The sequence below is a fragment of the Syngnathus floridae genome, chromosome 3 (genome assembly GCF_059516105.1).
Source record: "Syngnathus floridae isolate MCC-2025c chromosome 3, RoL_Sflo_1.0, whole genome shotgun sequence".
Lineage (NCBI taxonomy): Eukaryota > Metazoa > Chordata > Actinopteri > Syngnathiformes > Syngnathidae > Syngnathus > Syngnathus floridae.
In genome coordinates, this window is record NC_142415.1 from 12,733,911 (window position 1) to 12,753,148 (window position 19,238).

The 19,238-nt window shown below is 41.5% G+C and overlaps 2 protein-coding genes across 4 annotated transcripts in view; one reads left to right on the top strand and one right to left on the bottom strand.

The window, feature by feature from the left end:
• On the bottom strand, positions 1-16,999 carry ap1g1 (adaptor related protein complex 1 subunit gamma 1). Its single transcript, XM_088370334.1, has 23 exons — positions 16,497-16,999; positions 13,367-13,570; positions 13,149-13,273; positions 12,844-12,985; positions 12,599-12,695; positions 11,418-11,494; positions 9,037-9,132; positions 8,480-8,560; positions 7,968-8,066; positions 7,841-7,896; positions 7,544-7,657; positions 7,289-7,429; positions 7,029-7,083; positions 6,794-6,916; positions 6,606-6,695; positions 6,230-6,354; positions 6,017-6,121; positions 5,757-5,898; positions 5,534-5,660; positions 4,917-5,021; positions 4,669-4,829; positions 4,413-4,511; positions 1-4,004 (listed from the first exon to the last, which is right to left on the bottom strand). Exons 2-23 carry the CDS (start codon positions 13,565-13,567, stop codon positions 3,903-3,905), a joined length of 2,463 nt encoding a protein of 820 aa, XP_088226460.1. The 5' UTR covers positions 13,568-13,570; positions 16,497-16,999; the 3' UTR covers positions 1-3,902.
• Positions 16,579-19,238, top strand: part of znf821 (zinc finger protein 821) — a 13,120-nt gene continuing 10,460 nt past the window's right edge. Inside the window, exon 1 of one of the 3 annotated variants that reach the window (XM_088370341.1) lies at positions 16,579-16,776. In XM_088370341.1, the coding sequence (XP_088226467.1) occupies positions 16,773-16,776 (4 nt within the window). In that variant the 5' untranslated portion in view covers positions 16,579-16,772. Of the gene's footprint in view, positions 16,777-17,894; positions 18,269-19,238 lie in introns of those variants that run through there. The other 2 variants (XM_088370340.1, XM_088370339.1) reach the window with 2 other exon arrangements.

Here is a 19,238-nt window from a genome sequence, read left to right on the forward strand (position 1 = left end):
TCAATTAAAAATATCCCATTTAATAGTTTACAACTTGTCATCTTCAATCATATCATATACTTTCAGTCTGACAGTCACACTCACCTTCGAGCCGCGCACGAACTGTAGGGTTCAGTTCAACGCGTCAAATTTGGTGGGGTTTGGTCGGGGTTAAAATAAAAGAAAAATAGAGGCGCTCATTCCGCTACAACAAATCAATTTTGTTTTACAGTCAGGACGAGCCGAGGGGTGCACTTCATTTCTTTCATCCTTAATGTGACCACTATCTGAACAAAATCCTATTGTACACACGAGTAACCTATGACGGGGTGGGATAGATTCACAAATGTTCCTTGCATTAGCTACCCCAAAAACAAAAATGAGTAGGTCAAGTAGAAATGACATTTTTTTTACATGCAGCTTGCAAGCTCAGAATGTGCAACCAAATAAAATCAGGTAAACCAAGCACGCACACACATATTACAGATCATTTTTCTTCCTTCAAGTGTGCACAAAGCACTTGTGTTAGGTTCATTTACCAAAGTGATGAGCATCACTAAAACGAGCATAGAAGACGCACTACTCGAAAACCACAAGCAAACGAAAACACACAAAACAAACGGGAGCAAACTGGACTGAACTTTTCCTTTCCACCCGGATTCTAGTGTTGCGCAGCTCCCCCTTGTGGCGAATGGGATGTAAAGCAGTTTTCAGTCGAGATTAATGGGAAGGCCGTTTGAGTATTTATTCCATATCCTTGATATCCATTTTGACGTACACGTACTGCTACGACTACTCACTAGTTACTGGATTGATTAGGATATACAAAATGAATGACTATCTTACCGAAGTGTTTTAATAGTAATTTTTCCCACTCCTGAATGATATCACTGGACAACTTTGGCATATTAGTACTCGTGAGGAAAAATTGTACCCTGTATGACGTCTGCATGCTACTAGTACTGCCAGTGAAGCACTAGATTATAATAAGTACATTTTGATCATGTCACTAGTTACACTCATGATAAAACAATTACAGAATGCATCTTTGTCCAGTGTTTTTCGGTTGCTCACAAGAAATACAATTTCATGTCATTGTTGCAACTAGTGTGTGACATGCCTACAAGTAGTGCAGCACAAAACATTCATTCGGCATGTGTTCTGAAATGTCCAACTATGAGAATAGAGCTTACTAGGATGGATATTGAATAAATGCTCGAACAGCTTTCCTTTCAAATTGTTTGAGAGGATTCATGTACTGTAATAATTGGGGAGGGGGGGGCAGTTGTATTATTGTCTTGAATTGGGGTGAATTTCGGGCCACCATTATAGTAAAGGTGTCGGGAAAGTCCTGCATTTCGGGCCACCATTATCGTAAAGGTGTCGGGAAAGTACTGCATTAAAAAAAATGTAAGAACGAAATCACACTAAAAAAAGCGGCACACACAAGGCCAACAGAAAAGGTGAGACGAAGCAAGCTGGGGGTGCATTGTGAAAGCTTACTTGTGCAACGTTTCCGTTTCTCAGTAGTACGTTTGATGATTGAAAGCAAACCCTAACGACTAGCCTCAGTAGTTATCTTTGTAAAAAGACGACACATCCACCACACCCATGAGCCAAGTAGGAATCCTCGTCAATCGATTGCAGTTTAAGAATCTTTTGTACATATATGCATACAATTTGATGTCCTAGCTAATCGTTTGAAGTCTTCATGTGGGTTTTTATTTAAGTGGATCAGCCTTTGTTTGTTTTACAATTATATACAATGTACAGGTAGCAGATCATATTATACCTTTTACAATGGATGAGTGGTGATACAGGGAAGCCTGATGTAGTCTACGGTTGACTAATTTAGACAATATACATAGTGAAGAACTGGTTTAGAAAATGGTATCTAAAAAAAGGATGAAAGATAGTACAAGAGACAAAAATTTTGTAAAAGCCCTCAATATGTACAGAAAACAAGCTAATATAGCATTTGTCAACAACAGAAAAAAAGTGAAATTATTTTCCTCCATATACACATATTGTAGCTGAAAAATATTTCCAAAGCTAATAGTCTCTCCGATTTTGGTCACAGGAGTTAGATAGTGAAGCATAGTGATTGAATATCAAAGCATTGTGGGGCCGCTAAGGTTGTTTGTCGCTAACTTGTTACGGCGCACGTGTACAAACGGCCGTCAGCTTTCATGCAGCTGTGCGCCCCTCGCTTGCGACCGGGGACGAAAAGCAGGCCAACCACTCCGAGTCAGTAGAAAGAGAGAAGATTGTGAGGTATCAACGGTAGCCTCCCGTGACAGAGAAGACCAGAGCCGCCAAATCAATCGCACGACGAAAAAAAGTCCTCACTCGATTAATTAGGTAAATCCATATCTGAAAACTGGGACAGGACATTAAATGAGATTTTGTGACAACGTTTGATGGCATCATTTGAAAAAAAAGGTGACATCTATTAGCTGCCTTTTTTTTTTAACGATTTGCTTCGTTTGGGGCCTATCAGGCAAAAAATAAAGCTCAGCAACATTTTCACTCACAGGACAATTGGGATCAGATTGCGAGCATTTGCGTGATTGTGGAGGTCCGGTAAAGCTCTCCAGAGTGAAAACCAAATGCGCTTTGAATAAGGTGAAAGATGATCTAGCAGTTCAAATCCATCACAATCACTTCCCTCACTTTGAGGCGAGCAAAACGTTTCTCGTCTAGTCAGAAAGGCACGTCACTTTGATATCAGGCATAAATAATCAAGTCGATTTACTGAAAGAAATCAAACATATTTTCACAGAAATAGTGCCGATGTGATGGCCGTATCATTGATGGAGGAGAAATAAGGAGATGGGGGAGAACAGCATTCAGTGCATGTAACTACATTCAGAACAGGCTTCATTTACAGAAGTTTGTGCGAGGTGAGAAGCTCAACTGGGTAAAACAAACGCATCTCACTAACCAGCTTACTGCATTAGAGCCACACAGGGGGAAAAAATAATAATTAGAAATTGTGATTTACGCATCACGATTATAATCATCTCAAAATGTGAGTGTTTTATAAAGTGGAATATATTTTTCACACTGCCCGGATAGTCTACCTTGCAAGAATATCGTCGCTGAATATCATCGCTGTCGGGGAGAAACTATTTCCACAACGATAATAATGGTATGTACCAATTGCATTGTTTTATTTTTCTGATTTTTAAACAATTTATAAAGTGTTGAAAACAGGTTCAGCACAAATCTATTGAATAGCTTGCACACTAACTATCTAAGCCCTCCTTCCAACTCTGTGGGAGTTGTGCAGCATTATGTCAAATTGGGATTCAAAGTCCGGATGTGTTTTGATATCCAAACTTTGACAGATACATTTGAGTAAGCCTGTTTTGGGTTGTATTGATGCACAGTGGGAATTAAAACGCCAACTTGAATGATGCAACAAGCAAAATGGCCCTTTTGTTCGTATTTCCTGAACAGTAGTAATTTTAGATGTGCGAGGACTCCACCGGACAGTGATGAAATGCAACGACATTTTCAACTGAGAAAGGTCACAAAAGTGAATTATCTGAAGATTGTATTATTAGGGCTTTAAAGGCTCAGCGCAATCATAAATATTCATTTTATCAAGTGAGTTATTGTTATATTTAGTACAATGTTCATGTGAGGGGGGGGGGGAACAAAAGTGGCATGACTAACAAGAGATGATGACACCAGTAAAGAAAGAAAACAGATAGCTCACTGACAGATCATCCCGCTTATCGAACGGCTCTTCATCTCAACTGGTTTTTCCTTTGTTAAAGACGCTCTGCTGTGCGTTTAGTGATGTCACTGAGGGGGAGTCCGTTGGAAGAAAGAGGGAGGAGGAAGGTCAAAGTGAAAAAAAAAAAAAATTCATAGTCCCCGTCAGAGGGGGTTTTAGGAGCAAAAGAAGCAACTCATCACTGCCACGACTGAGGAGGGAAGTTATTGACTTCAGCCAGGTCTTGCACCGGAGAGCCTTTGTGGTTGTACGTCAGCTTGATCCTCATTCGCAACTGTTGCTAGAATTGGAAGAGTAGTTAAATACAGTGGATATAAAAAGTCTACACACCCCTGCGCAAACACCAGGATTCAAGTAAGTACCCGCTGCTGAGTATAGACAACACTCTCGTGTTTTCTTCATAACCTGGGCTAGACAGGGAGAGGGTGGCAAAACAAAAGCCTTATCTTAAAAAGAAAAAACCTCCAAGTCTCACAACTGAATTGTCTTATTGGTTGGCCATGATTATGGTTGTGGCAAGTTATCAGGCTTTTTTTCCCTCCAACTCAAAATTAGAACAGGCATGTCCAGCTCCGGTCCACAAGGGCCATTAATGGTGGAAAAGATGATTTATCTTGGCATTTTTTTTAAAAATACTGGGTGTGTAGACAATTTAAAAACACCATGACTCAGACTAGCGCATACTAACTTTCTGTGGGTTGAGGACTCTGATGATTTGTGTGACGGTTCCCTGGTTGAGCGCTTGGACGACATTACTGCTGGGGGACAGAAGCTGCAGCTGGAATGTCTGACAAAAAAAAACAACGCGTGTAAGAAAGACCCTGCACTGATCCCGCCAGTCAAAATGAGCCAACCAAACAAGAACCAAGAAAAAAAGAGGAGAACAAGCGTGTTCCTGTACAAACGATTAACAATGTTGGCAGATTTGGTGCCTGCCCAATTACCTTTGGTACTGCAGCCTGAAAAACAAAGTCTGTCATGTCTGCTTCTGTGGAGTTGGAAGCGTGGATGGTGATGATGGCGACGTTGGGGTTGGGGTTTGCTCTCTCAAAGGTGAATTCTATTTTCAGGCCGTTCTTGTTGTAGGCCGTCATAGGAGGAATACCTGCGGGAAGATTTGAGAGCGGGCAGGTGTTTGGAAATGAGCCACTCGAATGCGCTGTGGAGGGTAAAGGGAGAATGGGAGTCTCACCTGCAGCTGCAATGTCATTAAAGAGGGGCTGGGAGGAAAGGCCATCCAGGAGAAAAGGGGGTTGGGAGGTAGGAACAGAGGGAGCAGGAGCAGGGGCTGGAGCGCCTTGGGAAGGGAAGGTCACACCACAGTTTGATGCGCCATTACCAATTACAACATGGATTCTCAAAGACAAAACTTCAGTCCGCTAAATTGCTGACATTGCAGCCTTGTGGCCTTTCAACAACTACAACCACAGATGGCCAGTGTTTTTATTCCTGTCGCAAGACAGGACTAGTTCACGGTTTTTAATCAGAAAAAAGATCCTTCTTTTCCCCAGACTGTATGAAAACGGTGACATGATTAATAAGGTGGAAGTAATTTCCCTAGAAATCGGCTCAGCTGGGAAATAAACTAGCAAACCTGTTTCAGATCGATATCGTGAAAAATAATTTGCACGAACAATATTTCACAGAATTATTTTTTTAAAGGTTAATTAAAACCCTACATGCATAACAATTTGGAACGGTGTACGTAGCCTCTACGAATTAACGGAGTCAGTATAATGTTGACGATGGTGATGACATGTTTTTCTAGTTCGAAACAAAACCACATATGGTAGATTTGAAGTACCCTACCACTTAGCGAGATGTCACCCAGCAGGTCCAGCAGCTCTCCTCCCGACGACGTAGGTTTGGGTGGCACTGCGGTATGGATGACTGGCACCACATCATTACCACCCAGCAGGTCTAATAAATCATTCGCCTGCGAGGAATAAGTGCCAAGTGCGTCATCCTCTTCAGTATTTACATGTGCTTCACTCCAAAATGATGTATTCCATCTGTGGGTGGGTTCGCTCACCTGGTTGGCTGGCTGACTGACAAGGGGTGGATGTTTTGAGTCGCCAACAGAGGGTTCCGTCTCTCCGTTGGTCTGCACAATCTCGGTGGGGCCATTAGTGGCTGTTTTCTCCATAATGGGCATTCGCTCGAGGAGAGCTGGCCTGAGGGGGATAACAAGCAGTGGAGGATGAACCAAACAGCAACACTACAGAAAAGAGCAATCTTACTGAATGGTCCATTTTATTTGTATTAAGTCTTTTGGTTTAGCTGCCACTTCACCTCATGTGGTCGTATTTCTTGAAAAGTGCGTTGTACTCCACTGCTCTCTGTTGCAGCTCGACGTCAATGCTACTGCCGTATATCGAAACCACCTTCTTGATCCGGCTATGAGAAAATTCAATGTTGGCAGGAAATTGAAGGGGTGCATGTTTTTCCAAATTAGTTCACTACTACAAAGCCTCATTATACGTAGTGTTAAATCCAATGACTCACTTGACACCGCTGAAGCGAGTAGATAGCTTCATGATGGCGGTAAGAGAATAACCTCGAGTCACAGGCGTAGACAGATTGGATACTAGAAGCCCTTCCAGCACATCCAGAACTTCATCTTCAGTCACCTTGTTTAGAAACATGCACATTTAAGCATGGACAAATGTTTTGCACATAGGGCTGTGACGAGTCATCAAATACAGCAGGCAATTCCCGGCTCCCCACACCTTTCGGAAACTGCTAATGTATTTTTAATGACTCAGCTTCTCTCACAGCTTCTTTGTAGCAATAATTTACAAAGGAGAGATGCCTTTGAGTATTATACTAGTATCAGTCTACAGATGTTGCACCGTTGGTGTTCATATCTTTCCACATGTACCTGAATGGGCTCCTCTTCTTCACACTGACCAGAAACCAATAGGTCCCCATACTCTCCTATGCACCAGGATGCCACTTGGACAAGAGGTTGCTACACAGACAGAAACAAGAGTTCATCTCTTCTTCTCTATGATATAAAAACAGTGCACAAGAATTGCGATACATCTGACGCCGGGTCCCAGTTCTGACCTGTGAGATGTCATCCAGAAGAGCTTTGTAGAGTCTCTGTACTGTATATGCGTGCATCTCAACACTGTTTGTGATGAGCTGAATAAGGTTGGGCACGGAGTCGTCGCGGACATAACTGCCTGCCTGCAAAAAACGAGCAGATGTGTTGATGAAAACACGAGTAGTTCTTCGATAGAAATAACTCTTTTTTTAATGGACGGTTTTATCACTGGGTGTGGTGTATGCTGAAACGTACTGTGGTCAGAACTCTCATTATAGTGTCTATGTGCCATCTTTTTGAAGGGGCATACCTGTAACACAAAGGCCACATTTATATTTCAGGAAACGTTACGTTTGTGACACGCAACACAACAAGGTGATAAAGTGACGTATGCGGTCAGATAATACAAAGAATCAACATTCATTCAGACGATGGATCACTCTTGTAATCATCACACAGCATTTCTGTCGTCATTGAACAGTAAGCGATGTGGACAACGTGCGTCAATGTCGTACTTTTCTGCTGCTAGAAAGACTCCCGATGCACAGTCTGCTTTAAATTCTGGATCGCACGAGTCCAGGAAGTAGAGCAGCTCTTTCATCATGCCTCTAATGTTGTTGCCGTTCACCAGGGCAAAGCTCAGTTCCATTGCACGTCTGCAGTAGCAGTAGCGAGGAGCAGATCAAGGACAGAAATAAAACAGTTACGTAAAAAGGTGAATGGGTGAATGTCCTCGGTGTCAAACTACTGAAAATCGTCCCCCCCCTTACCTCTTGATGGACACGTCAAGGTCTTTTAAACAATCCACAATGGTACTCCGATGCCTCTGCACTGCATTGTGGTCAGTCTGTACCGTCTTTAGTAGAGATGTCAATGCCACATATCTGCAGGGGTGAATTTTAAAATACATTGCTTAATGTTTTAAATTCCACTCTCTCCTCTTCAGTTCTGGCCTAATGTAAGTGTCAGGTGAATACTTTGAAAACTCGTAAATATCCAACTTAAATAGCATTTTGGGAGTTTTGCAATCAAGAAGACAGTAAAACACAAGTAAAAATAGGAATTACCTTATATTTTTGTCATTATTAAGGAGGAATCGACCTAATATATTAATTGCCAAAACCTGTAACACAAAGCGTTATACGTCAGCTCGGCATAATAAATAAAAGATGGGTATAAATTGAATTTGCTCACCCTCAGTCCACTTTCGGACTTGATGTCCATGATGGTCAGCACAGTCTCGTACAAGATTGCATTGCCCACGTTTTTACTTGTCTCAGTGTTTGTTGCAACCTGAACCCAAGTACAATCAAATACATAGTTGTTAAATTCAACCTTATAGCATTTGGTCAGGTATTCATTTTTTGTGAATCTAACATCATTGATATTTTTGTGTACGGACTGATGAACACAAGCGTCTAACACAACGAGCTAATGAATGCTGTCAGATAGTATAAAGCATCAGCAGTCTTTCAGACGATGGATCACTCTATTTATCATCATACAGCATTTGTTCCTGTGTGATCAGTCCCCTTCTTGTGCTATTAAGAATTTTATTTGGGCCTCATTATGGAACACAATAACTGTGCACAGCTGCTATGTGCTAGTTTAAATGTGTGTCTGCTCCTCGAAAGACTGTGCAGGAAATGTCACAGCTGAGTTTAAAAAAAGAAACAAACTGTCTTCTAAAGCAATAACCAACTAACCTGTGCAAGTATGTCATTCATTGCTTCACTGGAGTCGTCGTCGCTCCTGCCTAGAATTCGCAGTAGTCTCAATATCCTCACCTAAGAAAAGGAAAACAAGTCGGTCAACGGACATGAAATGCAATTAACTTTGTTATGACTTGCTGCACACCAAACAACCCTGCCAAACTCGATTGGACTTTCGCATGGCAAGTGAACAGTATCACAACATTACCATCATCAAAAATGTCATGTTGTGTCATAGGACATTTTGGCAAAAGACACATTTCCAGGTATAAGTGAGATTGGGCCAGTCGCCGCAACTACCAAGTCAAAGTACGTACTGTCTATAGCTATAATTTCATATGTGCCAATGGATGAAAAAGCGAAGCGTTAAGAGTCTCTGCCCCAAATGAATACTAGCTTTTGCAACAACATTTTTATTTCTAGGTATGGAGTGAGAAATTGTAAGAGTAAAATTGAAATAGTGTTTTACAATAATATTTGACCATATTTATAATCAGGGTTACGCATAAGTAGTGTGCTTGATTTTCAAACTGATGTTTGAGGAGATTTACCTGCAGAAAAGGATCGCTTATGCCCGACACATCATGCTCAGGCGAGTATCCAGACATTATTAGGTTCTTCAGAATTCTCACCAGTTGTGGAACCAGCTGCAAAAAAGACCAAGATCAAAAGAGAAAAGAGGTAGTGTCACAATATTATGTTTAAATATTCCAATACTCTGCATCAATCCTTAGGAAAAATACAATTTTCAATGGGGTCATTATTATCATTAGCAACTAACGAGAACAAAACGGAGGGGTTAGCAAGTTAAAAAGTAAAAACATAGGAAATCAAAATGAAAATCTCTTGATATGTCAAAATCTTTTGTGGAGAAATATTTGGTTAGAAGAATGCATTTATGTAACAGGATGACTACACTGAGAATTTTGTGAAAATAAACATTATTTTAGAATTAGATTTTGTTAAAAAGCACAAGAAAATCAAGCGCTCTACTTTGGGAAACTAATTCAACGGTTTGTGCAGTGGTTTCTGGTCAAAACCAAGCTGAGCGGATACACACATTTTACAGAAATTGTGCGGATGGCGACAAGCAACCTAAAATAAAACAAATCTCTTGCCATAACTTAACATTAGCATTGTGTTTTTAAATTTCAGACTACACACACAAGGCGGTTATCTTTGTAAATCCCGGTACATGGAAACAACCTTTGTGACAAAGACTGCGAGTACTGGTTCCGAGTGACAACACCTGTGGTGATCACGTGAGAATCAACCCATTCAACACTGACCAAATGAGTTGCGTATTTAGCAAATCAGATTAAAAAAATGTAGTTGACAAATGAACCACCGCATTGGATACTATCGATAACACTGACATTGCAATGACCACCGTACAAGATAATCCAAATTAAAGCAATTTTGAGGAAAGGAAAAAAAAAAAAAGCACCATGAATTACAGGACAGATTGGTTACATCTCAGGTGACTGTGAAGAGTGAATACTAATTACAGCATGCACCAGCTATGAAATCAGAATGCACTCTTACCTTCTCATTCTAACACAATGCAGGAATTGTAACAAGGACAAATGACAGAAAAAATATGAGGTAGATGTTAGGGAGTGGAAAATCATTCACTTTCAGAGAGCTCAAAATAAGTAGATCATGAACATGAGGGGTGGCGCTTCAGGCATATTTTCTGCTGCATCAAGAGACGACAGCAGCAAGTGAAATAGAGTACAAGCAAAAAAAATATAGATCAGCAAAAGAAAGATAAAACACCGACGCACAATACGGTCAAAATCCCAGGTGTTAGCATTGTCTTACAGTGGGTAAGTCAGAATTCCACTTGGCCAATGGCCACTTTTATTTGCTAGAGAAGTGGCTATAGGCACACGGGATTAATCTCTCTCTTGGCTTTAATGGTTTGCCTGGTGAATCATTGCTTCGAGTCATTTTAGTGCTGGGAGCTGTTAATCCAGTGTGCAGACATCCCAGTTTTTTCTGCCGCCATACACATTTTATCCTGCACGTTACCTAAAAATAGCTGGATGTGCATGTTTTGACGGCGCTGAGCTTTGCCATTAACTTTCCCTTACGAGTGCTCACTTAATCTTAAACTGAGAGATGAAAATGTGAACACAAGGGAGGTCTCGAGTATGACACTTTTAAGTATGACATGATCTTACTCGGCTAAATCCATTAGAAAAGTGCAGAGTACAAATGCAGGCATTAAATGCTGCCATTAGCAGAGGTAGTCACAAATGTAATGTCTGTGAAAAGTGGAACAAAACAGGGGCATTATCGCAGGCTGTTCTTTTAGGGCTGCAGCTATCAAAAATGTATAAATTTGAGTATTCAACTCATTATATAATCACATTGATTAATCTGAAACAAAATATTTAGCATGCATGCGAGATAGAGATATTTGTCCACTTCGGGTCGCCATTCTTTAATTCTATTGTCCTATCTGTGACTTTGAGTGTGTATGTCTTTCAAGGTAGGGCCTTAACAGGTGAGTTAACCAAGCTTGGCACCACCTTACAATACAGTTTACCCAACAATGGTATATTAAATTTGCTAACACAGATGGTTTTCATGAGTAGGCAATCATAGAAGTGCTGTTGCAATTTATTACCAAAATTCTTCCCAACTTTGGACATGCTCAGGCTTTTACAAAGTTTTTACTCTTGGCTTGCCGCCACAGCATCAACTTATTTCTACACCGAGTGGTATGAGACTGCAGTAACACTAAATCTTCTCTACCTTTAGCTTCTGTCCATTTTTTTGTTGCAGCTCAAGCATCTCTTACATCACATGCAGCCTTTCCATTAAAGCAGCTTAGTTTGGTGCACTTTTAATGAGGGAAAAACATCAACTAATCATATTAGCTCAGGTAAATATCATGAGCTAATAAGACAGCGTTTGTTTGTACCTTTCTGAAGTGAGACAGCATGTCAGGACTTCTTTCACACATCTCAGTTAGGAGGACAACAGATGTATGGAGAACACCTGGGGGATAAACAAACGAGAAATCATTACAGTGAGGGAGTTGTCTGTGTGTGGGGGGGGGGTGCCCTGTTGTTTTATGCAGCTGGGAAGAAGGGTACCTAAACTTTAGCTGGCTAGTTGGAGATGAGCTTGCAGGTTTAGCAAAACCAGCAGCCATCACACTTGGTCAGCTATTATAATAAATAGCGCGACTGACGCTGCAGTAACTAATCGAGGCAGTGGCTCATATCCTACACAGGCGCTTTAGAATGACCCGCTAAATATTTCAACTGATTATTTTCAAACAGCAATGCGAATTATGCAGTTGGGGTGTCATGGTAACTCTGCGAATAAGAGACAAGAACGATATGACATGCACATTGATGTTGTCCACTGAAGTGAATGCGCACATATTCTCTGTCTGCTTGAAAGTGTGCGGCCAAACAACCGAAGTGTCTCTCTACTTCCAGAAGCCGCTTTCAAACATGTACTTACGCTTTAGACCACACTTCCCCCCCCATTCACTTTGCATAAGAAATGAGCAGTGACGCACATGTTTGAACTGAACCATTTTGAGGAAATAAATGATGAAAAAGAGAATTCACTGATCTGAGACAGATTAATTAATGCAGGTCAAAAGTGTATGGACAAAACGTTGATTACTATGACAATTTATTTCACTCAAAACACCAATTTGCTGACTTTATGACCCTTGCGGGTACCTGTAGTTTTACCATGCTGAGATGAAAAACATAAAATGATAATTACTTGTTTGAGTCATTATTTCAGCATTTTGTCTGATGAATTCATAAAATATGCTGGTGTTAAACACTCTTATTAAAAATATTTTCAGACAGCACAGCACTGGTACTTGAGAAGAGGAAATTACTTTAACAGTTTATTCAACCTAAAGCTGTAAGGCATTCGAGATAAAGTCTGAATGCTCATTATTGATCATCCGAATTTCTCAACCGAATCAGTATCTTTTTTTTTGTTTTTGTTTTGGTGCTCATTAATTCTACTTTGCCCTGTAACTGACACATCAAGAGAATCAGGGAACAGTATGAGTGTCGCAGTGGTGAAGGGCAGGCACTAAACAAATCCTGACAAACCGTTTGCACTAACCATGGTTCTTCTCGCTCAGCAGGTTTTTTGTGGCTGGAAGGAACATTTCCATGAGTTCAGGAACCTTTCTGATGACGTGAACTGCACACAGCGCCGCCTGGCAGCAAAACAAACATTTTAGACACAAAACAAAGGAGGGGAACGGATAACGGAAAGAGAAAAGGAGGAGTTATTGCAAGTTTTGTGCTTGAGACGACATTCATTTGAATTCTAGGGACCACTTTGTTCATTGACATGCAGCTCACCTTTTTCCTCAAGTAAGAGTTGGATGTTTTGAGCAGCTTCTCCACCTCTCCGGCTAGGTCACGGCACATTTCTGAGGAGCCCATGCAGCCCAAAGTGCACAAGGCCAGCCCTTGGACGTACTGTGTGCTGTGATTCAAGTCACTGAGGATCAACAGAGGATAATTACATTGTTTAATATATGCATCTTGGTTGCGTTTAAACAAAGAGACAGGTCAGAAAGATTAGGGACACTCATCGACAACACGTTTGCTTGAAGAACAACAACAGATTTCCCAGCAGAATAAAGATCGGGCTGCCAGCTTACTTTTTAATGCAATTTGTCATTAATAGATGCACGTCCTGCCTCTCGTCCAACAACAGCATAGCTCCCAGATAACCTATTCGCTTGTCAGTAAACTTCTGCGATGCGATCAGCTTCAGGCACTCAAGCTGGAAATGAAACACAAGGAAAGGAGAGTTTTGATTGTGATATTACCGAGAGACTATCAGTATTATACTCTGCAAACGATGCTGGTAACTTACCTGCCCAAAGTGCGCCGGGTAGCCCAACATGTGCATATAAAGGAGCTTGGCCACATTTCTGCAACGATATGTGTTGTCCTCCTCTCTGAAAGATGAGCGGATAGCAGCACACTCTTTCTGGATCATTTCGCGCTCCTCTGCTTGGGTCCGCGCTGTCCGGATAGTCCGGATCAGCTCCCGCAATCTGATCGGAGCTGGCATTCTCTGCAACAGAGGCGGCAAACAAGCATGACAAACTAAAACGGCAGGTCCAAAATAGAACGTCAAACAACATCCGCTGATGGGATGACTAATAACTGACTTAAGAGCTTCCAATTGATATAAGCCATTTTGGGGTCGTTTCATTCGACAGTGCGAGGAGAATTATGAGGCAAAACCCTAAACCTTGGTAAATGTCTGACAACAAACAGGCTTCATGCCCTGGGCAAAGGTTGATGGATTTATATGTGGAACACACCTTGTGTTTAAATTCTCCCATGATTATTAACGCTAACACCCAATCAAATACAAAACCAAACAAAAAAAAAACAGGGTGAACTATGGACCGAGAAACTATTACAGTTGATAATGACCGCCAATTAGTACACTTGGGAGACTGCCAAACACAATTAAGCTTGTGTAGCAAATGTAAGCAAACCCAATGTTTTCAAAATGGATTTGTGCACCACAGGGTGTGCCAGAAAATTCTCACAAGATTTCCCACACTCATTGTGTGGTTAAATACTTTGTCCCTGGCTGCAATTCGTTTAGTGTTCCTACAATGACAACATTTAAAATTGACCACAGATGGCAGGTATAATGAGTTGCTTAAGTCATCCCCTAATAAAGTGCACCACAACAGCGCATCTGTACAAATGGATGTTAGCTAGTTTAATATAGCCAACCATCACTAGTTGGAAAAGTATTGAAGCGGTCAAGGGTTGTGAAAGAGCCGTCCGTCTGTGAATTTCTTTTTAACAAACTGTCACAAGGATTTTAAAGCCATTGCTGTACAAAAAATAAAACTATATATCGCAACATGACACAAATTGTCAGTTCATAAACAAGCTAAGAATAGGCTGCGACAAAATGTCAAATCCAGCGTCGAGGGGAATAACTCTTGCTACAAAGCAAACTGCAGAGTGTGATCCAACACCATCCATGGAACCTGCAGTCTTTTCAAAAGGGGTCTGGAGTCGCTTGCTGTGTTGAACACTAAATCCAGCCCCTATTAAGAGCTGCCTGTTTTAATTAAAAATTCCTCCTGGATGCAGAACAAGGCAGCTTTCTTACATCTTACATTCTTTTGATACCCAATACTCTTAGTCATTGGAATTAATGTCACTGTGGTGAGAGTCAGGATGAGTGAGGCAGCATTTTGTGAGTTCACAAAGACGGTTCAAATTCTGACCATTTAAAAAAAATATAGAAGTGGTTTGAATGACTTTAATGTTAAACAATACTCAAACCTATACGATGAGGGGTGGAATAAGAAGGAGTTTATCATATCACGAAAAATCCTAATGAGGCGCCAAATATGCCGTTCATATGGGAATAGTTGAATGTAGTGTGAAATGTTCCTAACATTTCCCCCCCCCCTCGTGAGTTTTGCTGTACGAGATTTTCTTTCAGGGCGCTGACACCGACAAACAAGCTTGCCAAAGCATCCGTTTACCGCTGGGAGAAGTCAACCTGCAGTACTACACGCACCAACAACAGATTAAACAGCCTTTGAAAATCGCATTCTTGAAAGCTGTGGTGAATTATTCATTATTACGAGGACACACAGAGGGCAAAAAGATGTAAAACTTGTTTCAAAAAGTCATTTAGCATAGTTTAGTTCTCATTGTTTGTCAAATGTAGACAGTGCAAACATCCATGTATCTAAATGTCTGCACCAATACTATTCATAAAACTGCACCGATATTACACATCGATACCATTTCACAAGCATGACAGGTAAACATGGATGACAATACTTTTTAGCTCTACAGTCGAACCTGCCACGCTCCAGTCAGAAAGACAATAAGGGTACGTTTGCAGTTCAGAAGTAACATGGTAATCTTATGCATAAGCTTTTTAGAGATTTTGCGCTCAGTACAAGTGGAGGGAGGTTAGTAAAGTGACGCTATATTTAAATCTTATTTGCAGTATTCAAATCGCAAATTCTCCCTTTAGCTGACAGTAAAAAAATAATTGACGATAAAAGGAACGTACATGGAAATCGCTGTGCCTTGTCTCTTACCTGTGGTTAAGTTATTTTTACATGTTTTCGACAATGTTTAGTTCTGATGAGTGTGGCAACTGGGAATACGACTGAATGAAAGGTGGAATATTATGCTCATCTTGTGTGGTGAAATAAGGTCTCCAAATATTAGGAACCCCTCTTAGTGCGTTGCAAATATTAAATATACCTTCATAAGTCAAATATTTTACTTGCACTTGGGCCTACTAAGTTACTGTATTTTACTGTTGATCATTAGTGTGTTACTTAAACAGGTTAATTATTTTGTCCAAAAAGTTAGAGATCCACAGCAAGACTTTACATTTCCCTGCTCGCTAATGTTGCAACGTTGCTTCCAGTGACACAAATGACACCTACACATTTCGGCTAGCAACATGCTAACAGGAATAGCATTTCAAGTTAACACCCTGGGAATAAGTTGCCTTCCCCTTGACTGACATTGGACTATTACACGACGTTTGGGTCTCAAAATAATTCCGATGTAAAGAGGATGTGCGATCGTGTTTGGAAATTACACCTGAACCTGTCCACAGGATATGATGCGGCCTTTTTCAAGGCGTTGTTAGCCTGCTACCTGCTCACTCGTTTATACCCCCGTTTTCTTTCAATGAACATCACCGGCGTTGTCACCCAAATAGTGTGATGATTGCGTGAGCCGGGTAAGATAGAATTTGATCTACGGTGCTGTCACGGCGATTGTAGCTCGTAGTCACGCAGTATGAATGGTGTGTGTAGCCTACCTAACTTAGCTTCTGACAGACACAAGCCCGGTGCACTGAGGAGCACTTCCTATGCAGCGCGACACTGAGTTGTCAACGTCAATACCAACAAAACGAACAACTATTTCTATCACATAGTACCGTTTCCGCACGCCGGGTGACAGGGGTTCACTCGCAAAGCACTTACCAGCCGTGGTGATGCCAGAAAGTAAGTGGAATCGTCTCTATAAGCAATGGAGGGAGGAACACACTCGACATGCAAAATGGTGGCTACTCCAGCCTCAGCACATCTACTGCAGGCGGAGGGTTACACTGACATGTCCCAAAAGGTTTTGGAGCAAGAAAGGTTTGCTCAAGTTTAGCAGCGTACAGTAGCGTTAGCTTTCATCGGAGGACTTGTTTAAATCCTGGCATTGTTCTATTCCAAGACGCACGCCTGATCCGCTGATGATCGCCGGAGAACATGGGTAAAGCACTTGTTCCGCCAGTACTATAGATCCGCATTGGTTTAGAACGTGCGCGGTGTTGTCTAACGCCTGCCCTAATGCATCGTTATTATAAAGAGCTAGCCTGTTAGCCAGCTCGCTAACGTCATTTTGTTGCTTTTACAAGCAAATCGAACTGAAAAAGTCATTATCCTAAGCCGTCTGCTCTGTGCTGGATGTTTGAGGCGCCTCTTATTCCAACACGAATGGCACTTTTTAATGATATCATTTTTGTTGATGTGGATTACTTTCTGCTTAAGCTCCCCCTCCTGTCTCACCAGCGGAAGAATATCACTTTTCTATCCCACGTTGTGATGCGGTCCTTTTACTCGTGGCATTCAGTGATGACGACTAGTGTAATGTTATGGCACTGGGTGTGTGGAGGCGAAGAGCGCCACCTCGTGGCACCTTTTGTATTTGTTCCATCCCAACGATCCATGAAAATCCGTCCAAAAACCAACGATTATTGATTAATAGTTGTGTATGGCAAATCGGTTGAGCACTTATTCTATGTGCTCGATATCCCTGCACTTGATATCAAAGCACTAGAACACTCTTTGTCATTAAGGGCGTATAAATCATTTGAGGGCCCATAAAACACAAGACCTTCCACCATAAAAATCTTATGTTCATTATCCACTAAATCAGATTTGGTGAAAATAACAATCCTTAGAATGCAGATTTCACCAAAGTGGTGCCTTTGGGCACATGGGAGTGAGTAACCCGTGGGCCTATTCTAAAAGTTGCTCACCAGTGATGGAATATTGTGATTTCCACAAAATGCTGCAGAAGCAACCACTTCAAAATGTAAACACTTTATGAATAGTCACAGTCATACTTCTCTTTAAATTCCAACTGTTTCCTAAAAATGCACCTGTTTCTTGATATGAGAGTCAATTACATACATTTTCACAGTTTTCAATAATGAAACGAATTTTGTTGCATCCAAAATGAACGCGTTTCCTGAAAGGGACTATTCTGCAAATTTGTACTTGCTAGTTGCTAGCACGACTAGCTTGAGGGCTAACACTTCCGCGTTGGCTGTGCGTATCCCGCAATGCACCGCGGCAGGCTGTACGTGACAGATCAGCTGAGCTCGAGCGTCGCCGCACTGAGCACGCGCCCGTCAGCGGCGTGCACGCGCCCGTCAGCGGCTCTTCACCAGAGCTCCTCCGGGGCTCCTCCGTCGATCCCGTTGAAAAATGGAACCCGTTCATTGGAAATACCTTTTTGGTTTTATCTCCATCGCAGGAATGTGACGCATGAAGTCGTTTTTAAAATTAATATTATATATATTTTTTGCCTCTGAATCGACGATTCTAGTGGAGGCACACAACATTTTCCACCTGGACCGGTGTGGGGAGGGGGCGTCCTGGGGGTTCGGAGGGGATTCCTCATCCTTTTTTTCTTCATTCCCTGGGGGTGGACCATAATATGTCCAGGCGAAAACAGACCAACCCCTTCAAAGTTGACTGTAGGTATTTCAGCTATTGATGTGCAAGTGCACCTAGGTCTGTTGTGTGATTACTACAGTACGCTTACTTTGGCAGTTTGTGTGACTGTCAACAGAATTGAAAATGCCGACACCGCACATGGCCGGACTGGTGTGCTTTCCAAAGGAAGAATGAAATACAGTTAACATAGCCTTTTGATTTCAGTACTGAGGTGCGAGCTTCATGCAGCTCTGATGCATGCCCAAGCTTTCTATAGTCAACCATTGAAATACACGGAGCCGCGTGAAACTGTACTGTATGTTACTACATGTGTTTACAAAGGATTTTGTAAATTGCCCTGTCCAGGATCTACCCCACCTTTCATCATCACATGGGGTAAAGCCCATCCCTCAACTCCCATGGATGTGTTCGGTTCGAGAGACTGCCGATGTTCTGCCAAAACATCCTACCCGTGCAAAACGTCTTGCCGGAGGCTGATTTGACAGCATTTATTTCCACTATTTTGCAACACACACAATACTGCTTTGAGAGCTACACAATAATGGGCTCGAAATGACTCAAAAAAAACAATTATGCTTTTCTAAGAGACTTGTATATATTTTTGTTAAATTGATTTCATGACACAAAAGAACAAGCTGACATCCCAGATTCAGGACAGGAGCACAAATATAATCAGCTACTGGTTGTTAGTTTGAAATGTCGAGTCAGTCTTTGTGCATTGATTAACCCCTAATGAGTTGAGTGTGATAACAGAATAGTAAAATAGTCATGTTTCCGCCGAGTGAGCCAGTTTTTTACCATGGTACGCTTTGGAATAGTAAATCCTGATCTGGCATGTGTTTGGACCTCAGCATGTGTAGCCAAAATAGCTGGTGTGACATCATGACTGGTCTTGTCTATACAAGTAATTCAACAAAGAAGGACGCAAAGACTTTCTGATAAAGTTTGAAATATGTCCCAAAGTTCACTACGTTTATGGATGTTTGAAGT